Below are 15,780 nucleotides of genomic sequence, written 5' to 3'. Positions count from 1 at the left end.
TAAATAAAGGAATATATTCAATTCAATTTATAGTCGGATTGGGTTTGACCCTGAAAGTTAAATTGTATTTGAACACGGCACTGCAAGACCTTGCAACAACCATCCATTTCATTGTCAAAAGAGCAAGTCTGTGCCATTAATGCAAGGAACAGAAAATGTAACTAATTAGCCTGTCTGTCAATCAATGATGATGTTCATTGTAGCTGTCCAAATTCATAGTATGCATCCTCCAAAAGGCAGAATTTGTTGGCTACATGATGTGACTTCCGGCACGACTCGACTACATGTGGGTGTCCAAATTCATGTTGCCTTTGAATCCAGACTTCAAATCTGGCCCTCATTTCCATGGAATCAGAATCAGAATCGCCTTGATTGTAATTGTATAGCATACAACGAAATTTGGGTGCCACTCCTTAGTGCATTTCGAAATAAAATAAAACAAAATAGAATTAAATTCATACAAAACTCAACGACACACAACAACAGCAGCAGTAGTGGTCGTGTGGACTGAGGCTTATATTGCACACCGGACACATATTGCACATGAAATGAAATGGCTCAGATATTACTCATTATTGCACAAGTGAGGTAGTGAGTTTAGGTTTAAAATGCAGATGGGTCCCCAGCGAAGGCTGCTTCAGAGCACTTTTGTAGGCTACATTCCTCCACAGCCAATTGTCCTTCAGAGGACCTAACTTACCAATTGGAACACAGCTTATGTCTAAATTTCCACCATGTCTATTTTGAATCAACGAAGCTGTTGACATGTCAACTACAGCCGCCCATTCAGTCTCGCTTTGAAGCAATTCACATCTTTCCGACTGACAGCACACAGTCCAAGCTAGTGTGATAGAGCAGAAACCTAGAATCATCGTTCAAGCCACTGACCATATTTTCTGACCTTTGTTTTAAGATGTCAAGTTTTTGCCACCCGGAAGTATGTGTGACGTCATGGCCAGCCAGGTCACATGACTATAAAACCAGCGGCCTCTGGTCCCTCACTACAGCGTCACCGCCTCTCTCTCTCCTTCCCAGGGTTCAATGAGCGCGGCGTGGCCCCACCCCGTCTCTCCCAGAATCTTGCCTTGCCCTGCCTCAATGTAGACTCCTGTTCTTGTGAAAGAGAGAGCGAGAGAAAAGTGGGAGGAATAGAAGAAAAAAAGAATAAGCTCCAAGAAGATTTCCTGCTTCCCTTGCTTTTCGACTTCCACAAGCCTCGGCCAGCAGCGGAGCGGCGGCGGAAGAGGAGGAGGAGGGCGGCCTAGGCGACGCGAATGGGCTGCTACGACTAGCTAGCTTGTGTCCTTTTTTTCCCCGGTGAATGTTAACGCACATGCGGTGTGCTGACCTGTAGCTTTTTTTCGACCGAAACCATAACTATGGGGGATTAATATGCATGTATGTGTACGAGCGTCCGTGTGCGTGCACCTACAGGCCTCATGTAGGCTCCCCTCAGCCCAACCTGACAGCCAGCTGCTTTTCACCCTAACAACAAACCTGGAGACATTTTGAGGCTGCCCCTCCACCTCCACACACATACACACTTAACGCCTCCATTTTCTGCTTTAACTGCGACTCGGGATTCTTCACATGCTGGATTTGGATCCGAAGCGAGCCAGAAGAAAGGTGTCACAGTGCGGTATCATTTGTGAAACGAGGATCTGATAATACCACGCCTGGGACAGACGCTTGAGATCCATGTAGGAGGGCCCCCTTTTTTGGAGGAGAAAACCCAGCAACCCGAAGAAGGGGTAGAAATCGGACATCTGTTCGGAACCGGACCAGAAGGCTGTCGCTCTCTGGCTTGGCTAGCTGAAGAAAAGTGGTCCGGAAGCAATGAAAATATAACACATGAAGCTGTGGATTGGTGGCGTTCGTTTATTTTTGACTGGTGGACCCTTTATCAACAAGATCCCCGCCGAACAGAACAAATTGGACCTGTAAAAAATGCGTGTTTTGAAGGGAGGCTTGGGACCGAGCCGCGCCACCATGCGGGTGAGCGCCACACTCAGGCCGATTTGCGCTCCCCTTCGCTGGCAGCTGTGAGACGCAAGACCCGGGCTTGGACTGATGCACACAGGGCTCCTCTTCTGCTCCTTGCTCTTTTTCTCCGAGATCAACCGCCTCTTTCGTCGTTGATGTCGGTTTCCCCCCCCAAGTTATCGCTGTCCGTTGACAAGTCAAAAGTAACGTGCAACTGAGGGGAAGAAAAAATTACGAAAGAAGAGAAAAGGAATCCGGCCTTGTCGCTGACGTTAGCAACACTAATTGCTACAATTTTTCGGACAACAAAACTCCTTCCACGGACATAAATTACAAATATTCACAACCTGTGCGGAGGGGTTCCACCATCGTTTTGTTGTTGTATTTTTTTTTTTTCCCCGGCCGTTGAAGGACATTTCTCCGTATTTGTGGCTCTCCTGTCTAACACTTGGGTAAAACGTGGGCTCCAGACTGGTCCACGTTAGAGCTATTTCTCCATTTACCCTCACTCGTGTGTTCCCAGACCACCTTCCCCTTTCTTCCTCTCCTTGGACTCCCCTTTTTTGTTTTGCCTTTCCCAGCGGGAAGATGGGTTGTTTGGGCAACAGTAAGACGGAAGACCAGAGAAATGAGGAGAAGGCCCAGAGAGAAGCAAACAAAAAGATAGAGAAGCAGCTCCAAAAAGACAAACAAATCTACAGAGCAACACACAGGCTATTGCTTTTAGGTAAGTGGTTTTAAGATAAGATATCCTTTATTCGTCCCACACTGGGGAATTTTACTTATTTATTTCTTAGTAGCAGAGCAAACACTTGGAAAACAGTGATGTTCCAAAAATGAGCCTACCAAACTATTATCCAGAGGGTGATTGTCGAGAAGAAGGCAAACCGTTACAATAGTTTTCGTAATGGTAGCAACTGTGGTGTTTACTAACACTTGTCTCATGAGATGTTACTCTTTTGGTTATATAGTAGCCACTTCTGTAATTTGACTGTCATTAACACAATTCTTTGTAGAAGTGAACCGACTCAACATGTGTGTGTTGCGAAGTGGGCTGGGTCTCCACATTACAAAAGAGTTTCTTGAAGGTCTCCCCTCCAATAACTCCTCCTCGTGCCATGTTAATTTGGAGGCCTGTCACCTCAAAGTTTTGGTCGACTTCTATTAAAAACCTCAGCTTATTTAATGACAAACATACCATGGAGGGTGCTTAGCACGAAAGACACACCCATATTCATGTTGCAGAGGAAGTTGTGGCGACGTGAACAAAGCAGAAGGGCAGGATCCAAATGACAATAAAAATGCGCTTGGCTGTCAAAAATAAATCTCATTTCTCCTTACATTTGTTTTGATTGCACCTAATAGCAGGGTCGTTTTAATATTTAAAAAAGCTTTTAACTCACACAAAGCAGAAAATTAACATCTTGTCCTGAACTGCTGAGTTGTTTCAAAAGTTTCTGTTCTGAGGAGCTGGACATTTATTGCATGATGAAAGGCCAGATTATAAAAAGAAAGACAATGATGAGACAGTGATGCCATGACATCACCGCAAAGCATTAGTGTCCAATCTGGTAGTTTTTATCTCGTCTGTATTGACCCTTGATCACATGATCGGTATTTTGCTTGGTTGCCATTTTGGAGGTTGAGATCTGCATGATAAAATAGGCTTGGAGCCGAAAAGATTAGGAGACGTGTTCATGTTTGTTTTCTCTTTTTAGCCCTACTCAGTTAATATTAGCTCAGCTATTAAACTTCACAATCTAGTTCGATGTGCTAAGAAGTTGACAGAATCAAGAAACTTTGGATGCAGCGGCAAAGATGTGATAAGATTACAAAGTAGTCGTTATAAAGGGTAACAATCTCTTTACACTTGACAGACTGAAATGGTCCACTAGCATAGAGAAATGAGCAATTGATTGTAAACTTCAGAGTTCTATTGAAATGCTGTCTGCGATTTTATTAATTATTCAATTTAAACCACTACAATGGGGGGGTGCTGAGAAAATAATTTATAAATCTATTTTCAAACAACAAAAGTGCTGGTGGGGCTTTAATCGTGCTCTAGCACTCCGTGATTCTTGGATTTGCACTGGTGCGCCCAACTTTTTTTTTTCTTGGTTACACTAGTGCTAAAGTTCGTTGCCTCAACATTTTTGACCACACCACAAGCTTTTTGACAGAGCTGCCAAACTAGAAATTCACTCCCTGAACAATTCTTTTTAACATTTTTCTTAATTTTAAAATTGTGTCAAGAATGTGACGGCAGGACTGCAAGTGTTTTATTATATGTATATTTAATGTTAATGGTTCAAAGAACAAATCACTAAATGATTTACTGAGAAGTGATCATTTCTACGATGCACATTGCACACAAACACACACTCATTAGCTAACGTATCGTGGCGAATAGGCATTTTCACATGAAGAACGGCCAAAATCAAAACAAATGATTAAAAATATTTCTCAGCAAAGCTGTACTTGACCTAATCGTGCTCATTGGTATTCCAACAAGTATTACTATTATTATGACAGTCAGAGCAGTGGGTATTCATCCATCTCTTTCATGACTACCTCATTAGTCTGTGCATTATTGAACATCATAATAGGGCAGTGAAACGTCATTTTGTGCTGCGGTTGTCCTTATGTACAATGAGATTGACGTGTCGTAAATCTGAGCATGTAGCCAGGTTTCCGTGATTAATAAACCGTCCTAAACATGGCGATTTCCTGCTAATTGTAGTTCCAGTTCACCCATTTTTTTCTTTGGATCTGGCGTTGGAGGGAGAGCTGCTCAGCAGCAGAGATCTGGGTGGCAAGCAATGTTAGCATTTAGCTCGGCAGCTCTGCTTTTGTTTACGTTTCCTACTTTGCCTGCCAGCGCTGACAACAATCCGCGGAGATTCCGCTCATTGCGCTCTTTCTCTTGTCCAGGATGTTGCAAGTGCTGTGAAAAGTCACGCGAACTTGTCAGTTTCTACTGTAATCCGATGTCGATTAAACGTGCACAATTATTGCATCCAGTGGTGAAGATCTAACAGTTAAAAAGGAAAACAAACGGTTCGTCATTACTCTACGGAGGCCGCTTGAAGCCGTCACCCAAGAGTTGGGGGCCATAACCGTTGGTATAGGTGACTGGCGAGGCTCCAGCTGTGGCTCTCATTTAAGTGAAAGGGACCCAGCCAGTGGTGCATGCGCTCTCGAATGCCCCCCGGTTCAATATTTATAGTAAATATTGTTTTTAGAGTCGAGGAGTTACGTTTGTACAACCAATCTTTTTTTTTAACACCCCCCCCCCCGCCCCCAGTCAGCACCCCGTGAAGTTTGAGCGCACCAATGTGCTTGTAGGTATATTACACAGCTGTAGATCTATAATATTGATTAGGGACATGGTGTTGAGTACAAATTCCAGTTTCTGACTCGGAAATGGCATTTTTCAATGTTAGTGAAGTCAGAGGATGCAACCATCTAACAATGACACATTGTGTTGTTTTGGTGGGCTAAAATGTTGTTTAAGTACCATGCTAAATTTAAGCAACAGTGAACACCCGAATTCTCAGGAACTCTCACATTGATTTATTTTTTATTTACCCCCACATAGTGTGATAATTGCAATTTTCAGCAATGCCCAAGTGAGTGTATCATGAGAATTGAGTAGACGAGAGAGGAAGTTGGCTGGCAGATAATTTTGCAAGCAGGATAGTTATGTTATCACAATAGTCGAAACCAGCGGCAATTGGCTCATTCGGTGCTAGCCATTTTAGACCCCTCTTTGCCCTACTACTTGAAAATAATTGTAAAATACGTAAAGACAAACCTGGAATTGAATGCACGGATTCTTAAAAATCACCCAAAACCGTTCTTTGCATTGAATTACTTTGGAAACAATGTCCAGTTTAACAGCTAAAATGGTTGTCTCCATTTAAGTGGGAAGTTTTACTTGAAAAGGGAAATGTTTCAATATGTGAAGAGTAACTAAATTTGCCAATGCAATAATCTGTTTATTTCTTGGCCATTTTTTTTCTTTTCGCCCCAATTCCAAATTAATGCTGCTAAACAGTCAATTTATTGCAGTCAAACGCCACACAGTAACTCACCATTATTTGAAGATGGCTATTACTATAATTTCCAAACTACAAAGCGCACAGGATTAAAAACCACATCTGAATTTAGCCATGAAACAAAAAAGTGCATATTTTCTATTGCCTGCTTTTTTATAATGTGCAGGTCTCCATGTTATATTATTGTTATAATACATGTTATATATTTTCAAAGAAAGAAGTCACATTTTAAAAAAATGTTTTTATGAACCTAAACGCCAGTTAGCGCCTAATTCCAAACAGTGCCGAACACGTCTTGTTACGTGCACTGAAAAAAGCTTGTTGAATGTACTGTTTTCTATTTAATCGTGTGGTTACACAATATAAAGTCATCTGGATCTAGATCATTTATTAAAGAAAACTACATCTACTTACAAAATGTTTGTATAACATTTTTTCAAGTCCTGTCCCAATCCCGGTGAAAACAACTCCCAATCTTGTCCTGCTCCCATTCAGAATCACTGCCATACTGCTCCCGTTTTGGAGGTCAGCTACATTAAAAATGGCTGTGCATCCGTCCCAAGTTATGTTTGTTTGTTTGTTTTTTTCTCCCTATTGGATAAACCCCAGCTTTTCCTATGAACATTTTATCTAGTACCTTCCCGGTCCCGCGATTAAATGTTAAGTTCACTCCTATCCCGTGGTAATCCTGCGTGATTCCCCAAAAAATGTCACCCTCTGTTGTGCAGTCCTCTTCATTGTGAGGCCCTTTGAATCCTTTTTGGTGTCAGTGGATATTTTAACACAGCTCCCCTGGCAAACTTCAGCAATATAACAGTTGGTCTTGTAAGTGTTAAAAATGAATGATCGCACAGTGATACCATGATGGAGTCGCAATGTGTGTTGCAGGGATCGAAAGTTGTGTTGCATAGACGGGGGGTCAGCAGGTTCGCTCCGACTGAGTACAGGTTCCTCTGTGTTTTTGTCTAAAGAGAAAAATAGTTACAAATGCCAGGGCACAAATCTCACCACTGTAAACGGTCTTGTATGGACAAAAGGACTTAGGAACTCGTACTCTTGAAGCGAACCTACTGGCCCCGTTTGTTCAACAGAATTCTCAGTGAACAATCCCGCCTCGCAACTCCATACATCATCACTGTGCGACTTGTGACTTGATTAATACTTGACACTTCTCATGCGGCCAGTTCTGCGAAAAGATTTCGTCATCCAAGCCTCCCATTAAATTGTGCAAATGACCGACAGGAAGTTTCAATATGAGCACGGACTCGGGACAGTTTCATTGGTCCGCTGTGACGTGTTCAGTCATTTTGTTGGTCAGATGTAATGAGACTGTCTAAATCTACTAACAGTTTGTTAGCAAAAATCCATCTATTACCCGTATCGAATTTAAAGCCGCGGGGGTTGGTTGCACCATGGGAAAACTTGACATTTTCTTGAATGTGCCACTGTATTATTTCCCACAGCAATTCTCTCCATTTCATCTTTTTGTATTGGAGGTCAAGAATGTGCATACTGTGACATTACCAAGTACTGGCCTAGCATGCATTAAATTCATGGGTAAAAAAATCAACAGCTTGAGTAGACTTACTGTTAAAGTGTTTTAAAGCTGGTGCAAAGATGCTTTACTTCATCTTTGGCTGCAAGCAGTAGATGATTTACTGATTTGTCTATTATTTATGTTGTCTAAAGAGCAACAGAAGCAGTTGTGACCAGTTGAGCTACATCCATACATAGCCACTATGACTTCTATAGGGAGAATTATTTTATATACTGGCATGGTATTTGGCAAGCTTCCATTTGTACAGAGATGTTCTCCTGCCACCATGGTTCATGTTGGACATAGCACATTTCACAGTTGTCCTCCTGGTTTTTTCTTCTTTTGTACAGCACAGGAAAGGGACGCTGAGATGGGAGAGACATGGGGGGGGGGGGGTGCTGATATAATGACATGAGGTCATCGGTCATATTTCAGAGCATGATGTTATGAGTTAAGTTGGAATGAGCGGCAGCTTGCTGAGCCACTAAAATGCCCAAGCGACAAACAGGTCCATGTTCTAATCATGTGCCTGGCCACCACAAATTCATCTCATGAGTGGAAAAAGGCAGAGTGCAAAACTGCTGCTGCTAAGTAATGTGATTGGCTTCAGATGATTGTTCTTAAAAATATTATTCAAATAGAACATGTCGTGCAGATAGGAAAGATGGGAACATTTTGTTTGAGGCAACTCAAATTATACAAAATCCGCTTGGCAAAATACAATTTTCAAATTCAAAAATGTTTCCCCACGTTCTGTTTACTGGGCAAAGAAGTACTATAGCATCGGGGGATGTCTGCCGCATGCCAGAAGCAATGACTACATAGCCAGTTGGCCACCAACTACTATTCAACACCAATAACTATTCAATGTCACTTAGTTTGGCCGGATGTTTAAATCACCGAAACAGCTGAATTCAGCTTGTCACTCTGCTGTTAGAAACCCTCAAAGTGAAAATTCAAAGACAACGGGGCTGTGGGGGAATATAAGTACTGTAATAATAAATCAGACTTTACCATGGTTGTGCCCAGATAGTTGTTCCGTTACCTAGAAATCATTTGTCAACATTTACTCAGTCTTGAATTTTTTTTCTAAATGAAAGTTAGCGCAAGTAATGATAAAATAAAGAATGAATGGAGAAAGAGCTGATCCAGTGTGTCATCAATTCAAATGGAGTGGTACGCGAATTTTAATTAGCGCCCTATGGGAGTGAGGGGCGGCACAGATCTTGAGATCTCTATACAATATAAATTCATAAGACCACCTTGTTTTGTGATCAGATTATGCACCTATTCATTGTTGGCAAGCACATAAATGGCGTAACCGGTCATCACTTATGCCACATTATTACATCAGGGCAATTTCACTGAGATTCTATGATAAAAATATTAAGACGCTGGTGCAGTGACCCATGTGGCTACAGTATAAGAATTATTTCCACTGATTACGCATCTGCGTGTTTTTTTCTTTAGTACATCAAGTTTTTATAGTAAGATGCCATTTGCTAATTTATTTTGTCATATTTATCAAATACGGGTTAGGGTCAGCAACAGGTGTCATTTTTTTCTGTAATGTCATAGCTCAAAATTGTAATGTGTGCTAAAATCCATATTGCACAAGCTTTTATCGGTCAGATTTAAACCCAAAAAAATGAAAATATCTCAGGGTGGCACAGTGAGCGACTGGTTAGCACATCCGCCTCACAGTGCAGAAGTAGTGGGTTCAAATCCGGCCTCAGCCTTCTTGTGTGGAGTTTGCATGTTCTCCACGGGCTTGCATTGGCTTCCGGGTACTCCAGTTTCCGCCCACATTCCAAAAACATGCAGAGTAACCGAACACTCTAAATTGTCCCAAGGTGTGATTGTGAGCGCAAATGGTTGTTTGTATTTGTGTGCCCTGTGATTGGCGGGCAACCGGTTCAGGGTGTCTCCCGCCTACTGCCCGAACAGAGCTGGGATAGGCTCCAGCACGCCCGCGACCCTCGTGAGGGGAAAGCGGATTAGAAAATGGATGCATGGAAAATATATCCAAAACCTTATGTGTTAGGAAAAGAATCAATACATTTTTGAAATCTGCAGTAAAGAGATGTTCAGGGACACAAAAAGCCATCTCTGATTGAAATTATCTCTTGATCAGTGTTGTTATACCACAGTGTAATGCATTTTTTGTGGTGTACAGTCTTTCTCATTATAACCTCAACATTTAATTCTCTTGTCTTCCAGGAGCTGGTGAGTCAGGAAAGAGCACAATTGTGAAACAGATGAGGATCCTCCATGTCAACGGCTTCAATGCAGAGTGAGTATAATACTGGTGTAGAGGGGCAGAAGCTGCCAATCATCTGAGTCTCGATACATTGCATCTCGCTGCCATAACTACAGTCATGCTTTCTTGCCATGGCTTTTCTACTTTTATTTTTAATACCATCCACAAGAACCTATTCCCAGTTTGTACAACACAAACTGTGTTCGACCAAAGTTGGATGAGATTATAAACTAATACAAGAACAACATTACCTACCGATATGGTTGAATATTGCCGAGAACAAACGGCAAGGCATCACATGCCACCCCAAGTTGGTGGTGGAAAAGTAGGCGCATTGTCTGATGTTAGCACCGGGTGTTTTATTTTGAAAGTCAGCTCACAGAGGCCTGATTTACTCAGATCCCAAAATAGTGGACAGTAAGTTGTGTGTTACAGATTGCGCACACTGCTGGTGGGCGTGTTGCGCCTGATTTACTTGGACCGCGTTTTTTAACTCAGAACCCAAAGAGTGGGTGCTAAGTTGCCTGTTTGCTTCTTTTTGACCAATTACATGCGCTGCTGGTGGAAGCGTGGCTTCACTTTTATGCAATTCATGAAAATCGGGCATAAAAATATTAAAAAATATTAGTTTGCAATTAAGAAAAAAAAGCTTGCCACACACTTATTCATATTAGGCAAAATGTTTAGATTATATGGTGTTCATGTGATTATCGACATTAAGGTATTGCAAAATTGTTTAGTCAGACGGTATTAAAAAGGTAAGAGGTGTAAAAGTATCGGTGGTGATCATTTGAAAGGGGGTTTTGCACTTACGGTGACTCTGGTATGAACCATTGAAGTATTTGCGAGAATGGCGTTAGCGCGAAAGCAAGTTTGAAGTAGGTGCAACGATGAATCAATAGCTAATCGATGGTGACATTCAAGGGTAATTTCATAATTGATTCATCATTTTGAGGTCGTCTTTAATTTGATATTGTCCAACTGTTCAATATTTCAGCCTCTCACGTAGTACATATTCTCAGGTTTCTGTAGTCCTCCATGTTTATTTAGAAATCACTGAACAACATTTTTACCCATTTCCAGACCTATCATGGACCAAACCAGGAACAGAATCATAATCATTTTATGTGCATTTTCTGCACTGTCAATTTGAAATAATGTCCTGTTGTCCAGCATCGTGCCGTGGTGATAACTTGCGGTGCTGCCTTTGGTCTCCCTTTTACAGCAGAGTTGAGTACTTTGCACATGGGCAGCTTCTGAATTAACTCTGGTGGTTTCAACCAAGACGTAGTCATTTTCAAATTTGTAGTTTTCAATCTGCACCCGAGGCAGCCGAGCGTATGACACAGCGCATGACACCTCAACACTGCGAGCTGTGTGTGCACACTGAGCATGAATACGTGTGACTGTCTTTATTTACCGCACTCACAAACGCATCAGGAATCATCACTTCCGGGCAGATATGTGATGGTGCTCGGATTAGCTGCTACGGTTCATGGTTTCACACATTTGATCCTTAGTCCCAGTTAAGGAAAGTTCCAGACATGGTTCATGTTGTTTTCTGTTATGGATTAGGGTGGTAATCGTTTTTCACAATAAATAAGTAGCTGGGTGAAATGATTATTTTTCTTCAAAACTGATCTTTCAAGTGCTAGAATCTGATTGAGTTATGAGCCAATCTGTCACCAGCGTTCTTTTCTTTTACTTTTTTTTAATTGCTTGATTTTAGATGTTTAATTCTGTTGACCTACAATCGATCGTGACATTTGGAAGATGTGGTGATCATGTTGCCGTTATTGTAGTGGGCCTAAGTGGGTTACAAACAACTAGGGGTGGGGCGAACTCTTGAGATACATCACAAAAAATACTTTGATGCATAGAATTTGAACCACCAGACAGACGTGATGCACACTAAAGCTGACACAGATCTCACGTCCACAATGTCTGTAACTTTATTTTTACTTTTTTTTTTTTTACAAAATGTATCGTCACATTATTAATCGACGAGATAGAGATTCCAGTGTGGACTGGTTGTAACTCAGGATTCACACTAACATCTTTCTTGCCCCATCCCATCAAGTTAAATAGCAGTCAGTTCTTGTGGAATCCTGTTCACTAACAAAGGATGATCAACCCTGACATCCTGCATTGCACCTGCGTAGCAGTAAATATTTTTACAATTTACACAATTGTCACATGAATGAGTTCAACGAGCATCAAATGTGTCTTTCTTACTCGAGCTTACTGGTCCTCATTTTTCAATTGCCTCGTTTGTTTCTTAGTTTAATCGTTCAGACGCACCAGATTCTCTTTGCAGTCATACGGGTTTGTGACAAAAAGACAATTCTAATCGTTTTATATCAGTAAGACCAATGTCATTAAAGAGCTTGCACACCCCCTCCCCCCTGCCACCAACACAATCACCGAAGCAAATGGTGTTTATCAGTATGTAAAGAATTAAGGGAGTACAAACATTTTAAAGACTTCAGAAAGCAGGCTTAAATGCCCCTTTGTTTCAAATAGAAACAGTTTTTAAGAAAAAAAATACGATCAGGTGACCATGAAAAGCAACTGAAATGTGCACAGTGAAGACGCTGCCTTTGAAAATTTAAAATAATCACAAATTTGGCCCGTATTATGCTCTAAGGTACTGTACAAAACAAATTGGGTGTAACTTTGTTTGCAACTAAAAAGAAAATAAAAACCAAGCTCTCTTTTCAACACTTTTTGGGGGGTTGAAAATTGAGATATCCCGCCGTGCCGGCAAGAAACATCACAATACTTCATGCGAATCATCAAATCTAAAACGGGACAATCGAGGAGATTCCACTTTACGTCACATTTAAATGTAGATGCAGAATCCCTATTTTTAAACCAGCCAGAGCGCATTTTTCTGAGAGGATCTCAAACATGCATGCCGTGATGCGATCACATAAAAATAGGGTCATGAGTAATGCGGAACCGGTCCATTGTCGCATACCCAAGTTGTATACTTTAACATTTGCTCTTGTTTGCTACTGCAGCATGTTTAATCTTGGCCCTCTGTCTCTGTCTGTCTCCCAGTCTCTCTCTCTCTCAGCCTCTTTCACTTTGTCTCTGTCTCTCTGCTCTTGCTCTTGCACTGTCTCACACACCGTGTAATGTTTCACCCAGCATGCATTGTTACAGACTCCACCTAAAACAGGACTGAGTTTTTGGAAGATTTTGTCATGGGTACTGTCAGTCTTATACCTGTAAAGGCATTGCTAGTGATGTCTAGCAATTCCAGACAATTCTGATTTACTATAATACCGATTACTTTTTAGGTATGCTTCAACTTTACTTGAACTCAACTTAAGACGAGCAACTGTTTCATTCAAAACAACATGAGAGAAGTGTCAATAATGACTAAAAAATAAATAATTCACAAACTGAACATGAGATTTTTCTTTGTCAAATGCACCGCACAGATTTCCTGACTGAAGAGCAAATAATGATAAGCAGTTAAGCTAATTATACATTTAACTGTTGAAAAAAAAGTGGGCTCTCTTACTTTAAATTTCTCCACGTTTTGTTGGCCATTCAATTCAAACCCCCCTTGCATAAAGCGTGCTTGTATAGCTTCAATCTTGTCCTGTCAGATTCCAATCAGTCAGAGTGTAGCAGAGTGCGCTTGGAGTCCATCTTTAGTATCGCTACTTAATGGGCATTGTCAATACCCAATTGATACTGATATTGCTATGTTGATAACACAGAATCAATATGCTGTTAAGGTATCGCTGAGCTTGCGGCAGGATGGAGAGAGGAGCAACACCATAGCAGCATTTGACTTGTCAGGGGGGCGTGGTTGCCAAATGATGTGGCATTTGTTTTGATATCCAAAGGAATTAACCAGAGTGTGCATTTTTCACTCTGTGGAAAGAAACGGAAAACTGTGGTCTGGTCCCGTGTCATTTGTATTAAAATGACACAGTAAACACATGGTGTGTTGTTCTGTAACATTCATGGTGAAAAATAGTGACTGAATCTCTCCGGTCGCCTTTCTTAGAAATATCTCTCACAGAGAGAGAGGGAGAGGGTCCAAATGTCTTGTACCAAAACACAAAAGAAAAAAAGTGAGTGAGACTCGACATTTCTCGGTTTGTGGTCATATGTATGTGCCGCATGCAGCGTGCAAAGCACTCAACATAAAATTAGCTCCACACCACAAATCACAAAAAACTTCATTGTGTAATTTTGTAGTTGATGGTTGGGCAGGCACTCCAGAAGCCCAAATAGACAAGCAATCAAAAAGTCCGTTTTTAGCCCCAAGTGTCAAATTTGAAATCCTGAATTCTTTTTTTCCCCCCGCATTTTACTGGAGAATTTTACTCACTTTTTTTTTCCAATTCGTCCTCTTTCATTATAGCTTATTGGTGATACGTAATCAATGAATTTGAGTGTGAATAAGTATGAATCATGGAAATGTTGGATGGGGTTCTCTTTGTTGTCATTGCCCATATTACACACCTTCATGCATTAACTATCACACGTGTCTGTTTCAGAGAGAAGAAGCAAAAAATTCAGGATATCAAGAATAATATCAAAGAGGCCATTGAGGTGAGTGCTCATCAGCCGCTAAAAGCAGTATAAAAAACACTCAAGCCAGTAATGGGAAAATGTAGCTTCAAATTTAATGATATGGCAAGTCAGTGTACTTTCAGTCCAATGTTGAACAGAGAATGCCATCTTGAAGAGTAAAAAAAAAACCCACACACACAATATGCTCATGAAGAAAGCTTCATTTTCCTATCATTAACAAAAAATGATTTTCCGTTATACCGGTTTCACACCGGAACGGCCTCACTCGGTTCGGAGCGTTCTGGAACCTGTAATGAAAAAGCAGCTTAAAAGTGATTCATACATTCTGGATGGATGGATGGCAGCTGAAGTTGAGGATGAGGAGAGAGGAGTGTCGGCACAAAGCGTATTTGGAACTGAGAGTCAACGCTTGGAATTGAAACGGATTTACATGGGACAGGAGAAGTGAACCAAACTCTTTTTTTCGTCAATGGACACTACAGCTTCTTGTTTACTTTGAAACTTAGCTTGGAGCCGACGTGCACATTTTGAGCATGACATCTCTGATCCACTAGTGAAAGGACACTTTGATACTCTCCTTTTCATCTAGAAGAACTTCAAACAACAAAGCGTATGAGGGAAAAGTGGTTAAAAGATTGCACGAGTGTCCGTGTTTTTCTGTTGTGTGTTGTTAACTGTTTTGTAAAGCGCTTTGTTAGAGCTGCAGCTGTTGTGAAAGCACGATATAAATGTATAGTGTATAAATGTATTGTATTGTATTCATTCGGCTGTGATGACATCTACTGCTTGTACACGTTGAAATGTAACATTGGTCTGCTTCTTGTGTTTTTACGACAGACAATAGTGACAGCAATGAGCACTCTGATGCCACCAGTGCAGTTGGCCTGTCCAGACAACCAGTACCGGATTAAATATATCCTCAACCTGGTGAACCAGAAGGATTTTGAGTTTCCAGTTGTGAGTATTGCGCTATGTTATAATCACAATCACACCGATAACAGAAGTATGACTACGTTTTGACCAATGATTACCCAGAATAAGCGGGACACATAATGGATGAATGGATAGATGGATGGATGGATTTTGTGACCTAAGAAATATTTGGTTATATTTAACGTTTGTTGTGCGGCAATTTTCACAGAATTTTTTGTTGCAGAACCTATCCTTCATATTTGGTTCTTGCACAGACTTGATCATTTTAGTGTGTTTGTACAAAGTGCATTAATTTAGGCACAGATGCTAGTGCTAACACAACAGGAGTGGTGTGCTTTCTGTTCCAGAACTATTTTCTTCCAGTGATTATCAGCAGGTCTCACCTTGGGACCTATACTGTATTTTACCATGGTTTCAACCGCACCCTCCTTAGCTTCCAGAAGTCACTT

At 41.1% G+C, this 15,780-nt stretch overlaps 1 protein-coding gene across 1 annotated transcript in view; it reads left to right on the top strand.

Annotated features, from left to right (window-relative positions):
- Positions 1 to 1,020: 1,020 nt before the first annotated feature.
- Positions 1,021 to 15,780, top strand: part of gnas (GNAS complex locus) — a 30,379-nt gene continuing 15,619 nt past the window's right edge. Inside the window, exons 1-4 of the mRNA XM_052059348.1 lie at positions 1,021 to 2,710; positions 9,799 to 9,871; positions 14,362 to 14,416; positions 15,236 to 15,355. Of these exons, the coding sequence (XP_051915308.1) occupies positions 2,572 to 2,710; positions 9,799 to 9,871; positions 14,362 to 14,416; positions 15,236 to 15,355 (387 nt within the window). The 5' untranslated portion in view covers positions 1,021 to 2,571. The remainder of the gene's footprint in view (positions 2,711 to 9,798; positions 9,872 to 14,361; positions 14,417 to 15,235; positions 15,356 to 15,780) is intronic.

This window comes from Hippocampus zosterae, chromosome 2 (genome assembly GCF_025434085.1).
Source record: "Hippocampus zosterae strain Florida chromosome 2, ASM2543408v3, whole genome shotgun sequence".
NCBI lineage: Eukaryota > Metazoa > Chordata > Actinopteri > Syngnathiformes > Syngnathidae > Hippocampus > Hippocampus zosterae.
This window is presented reverse-complemented; position numbering and strand designations above follow the sequence as displayed.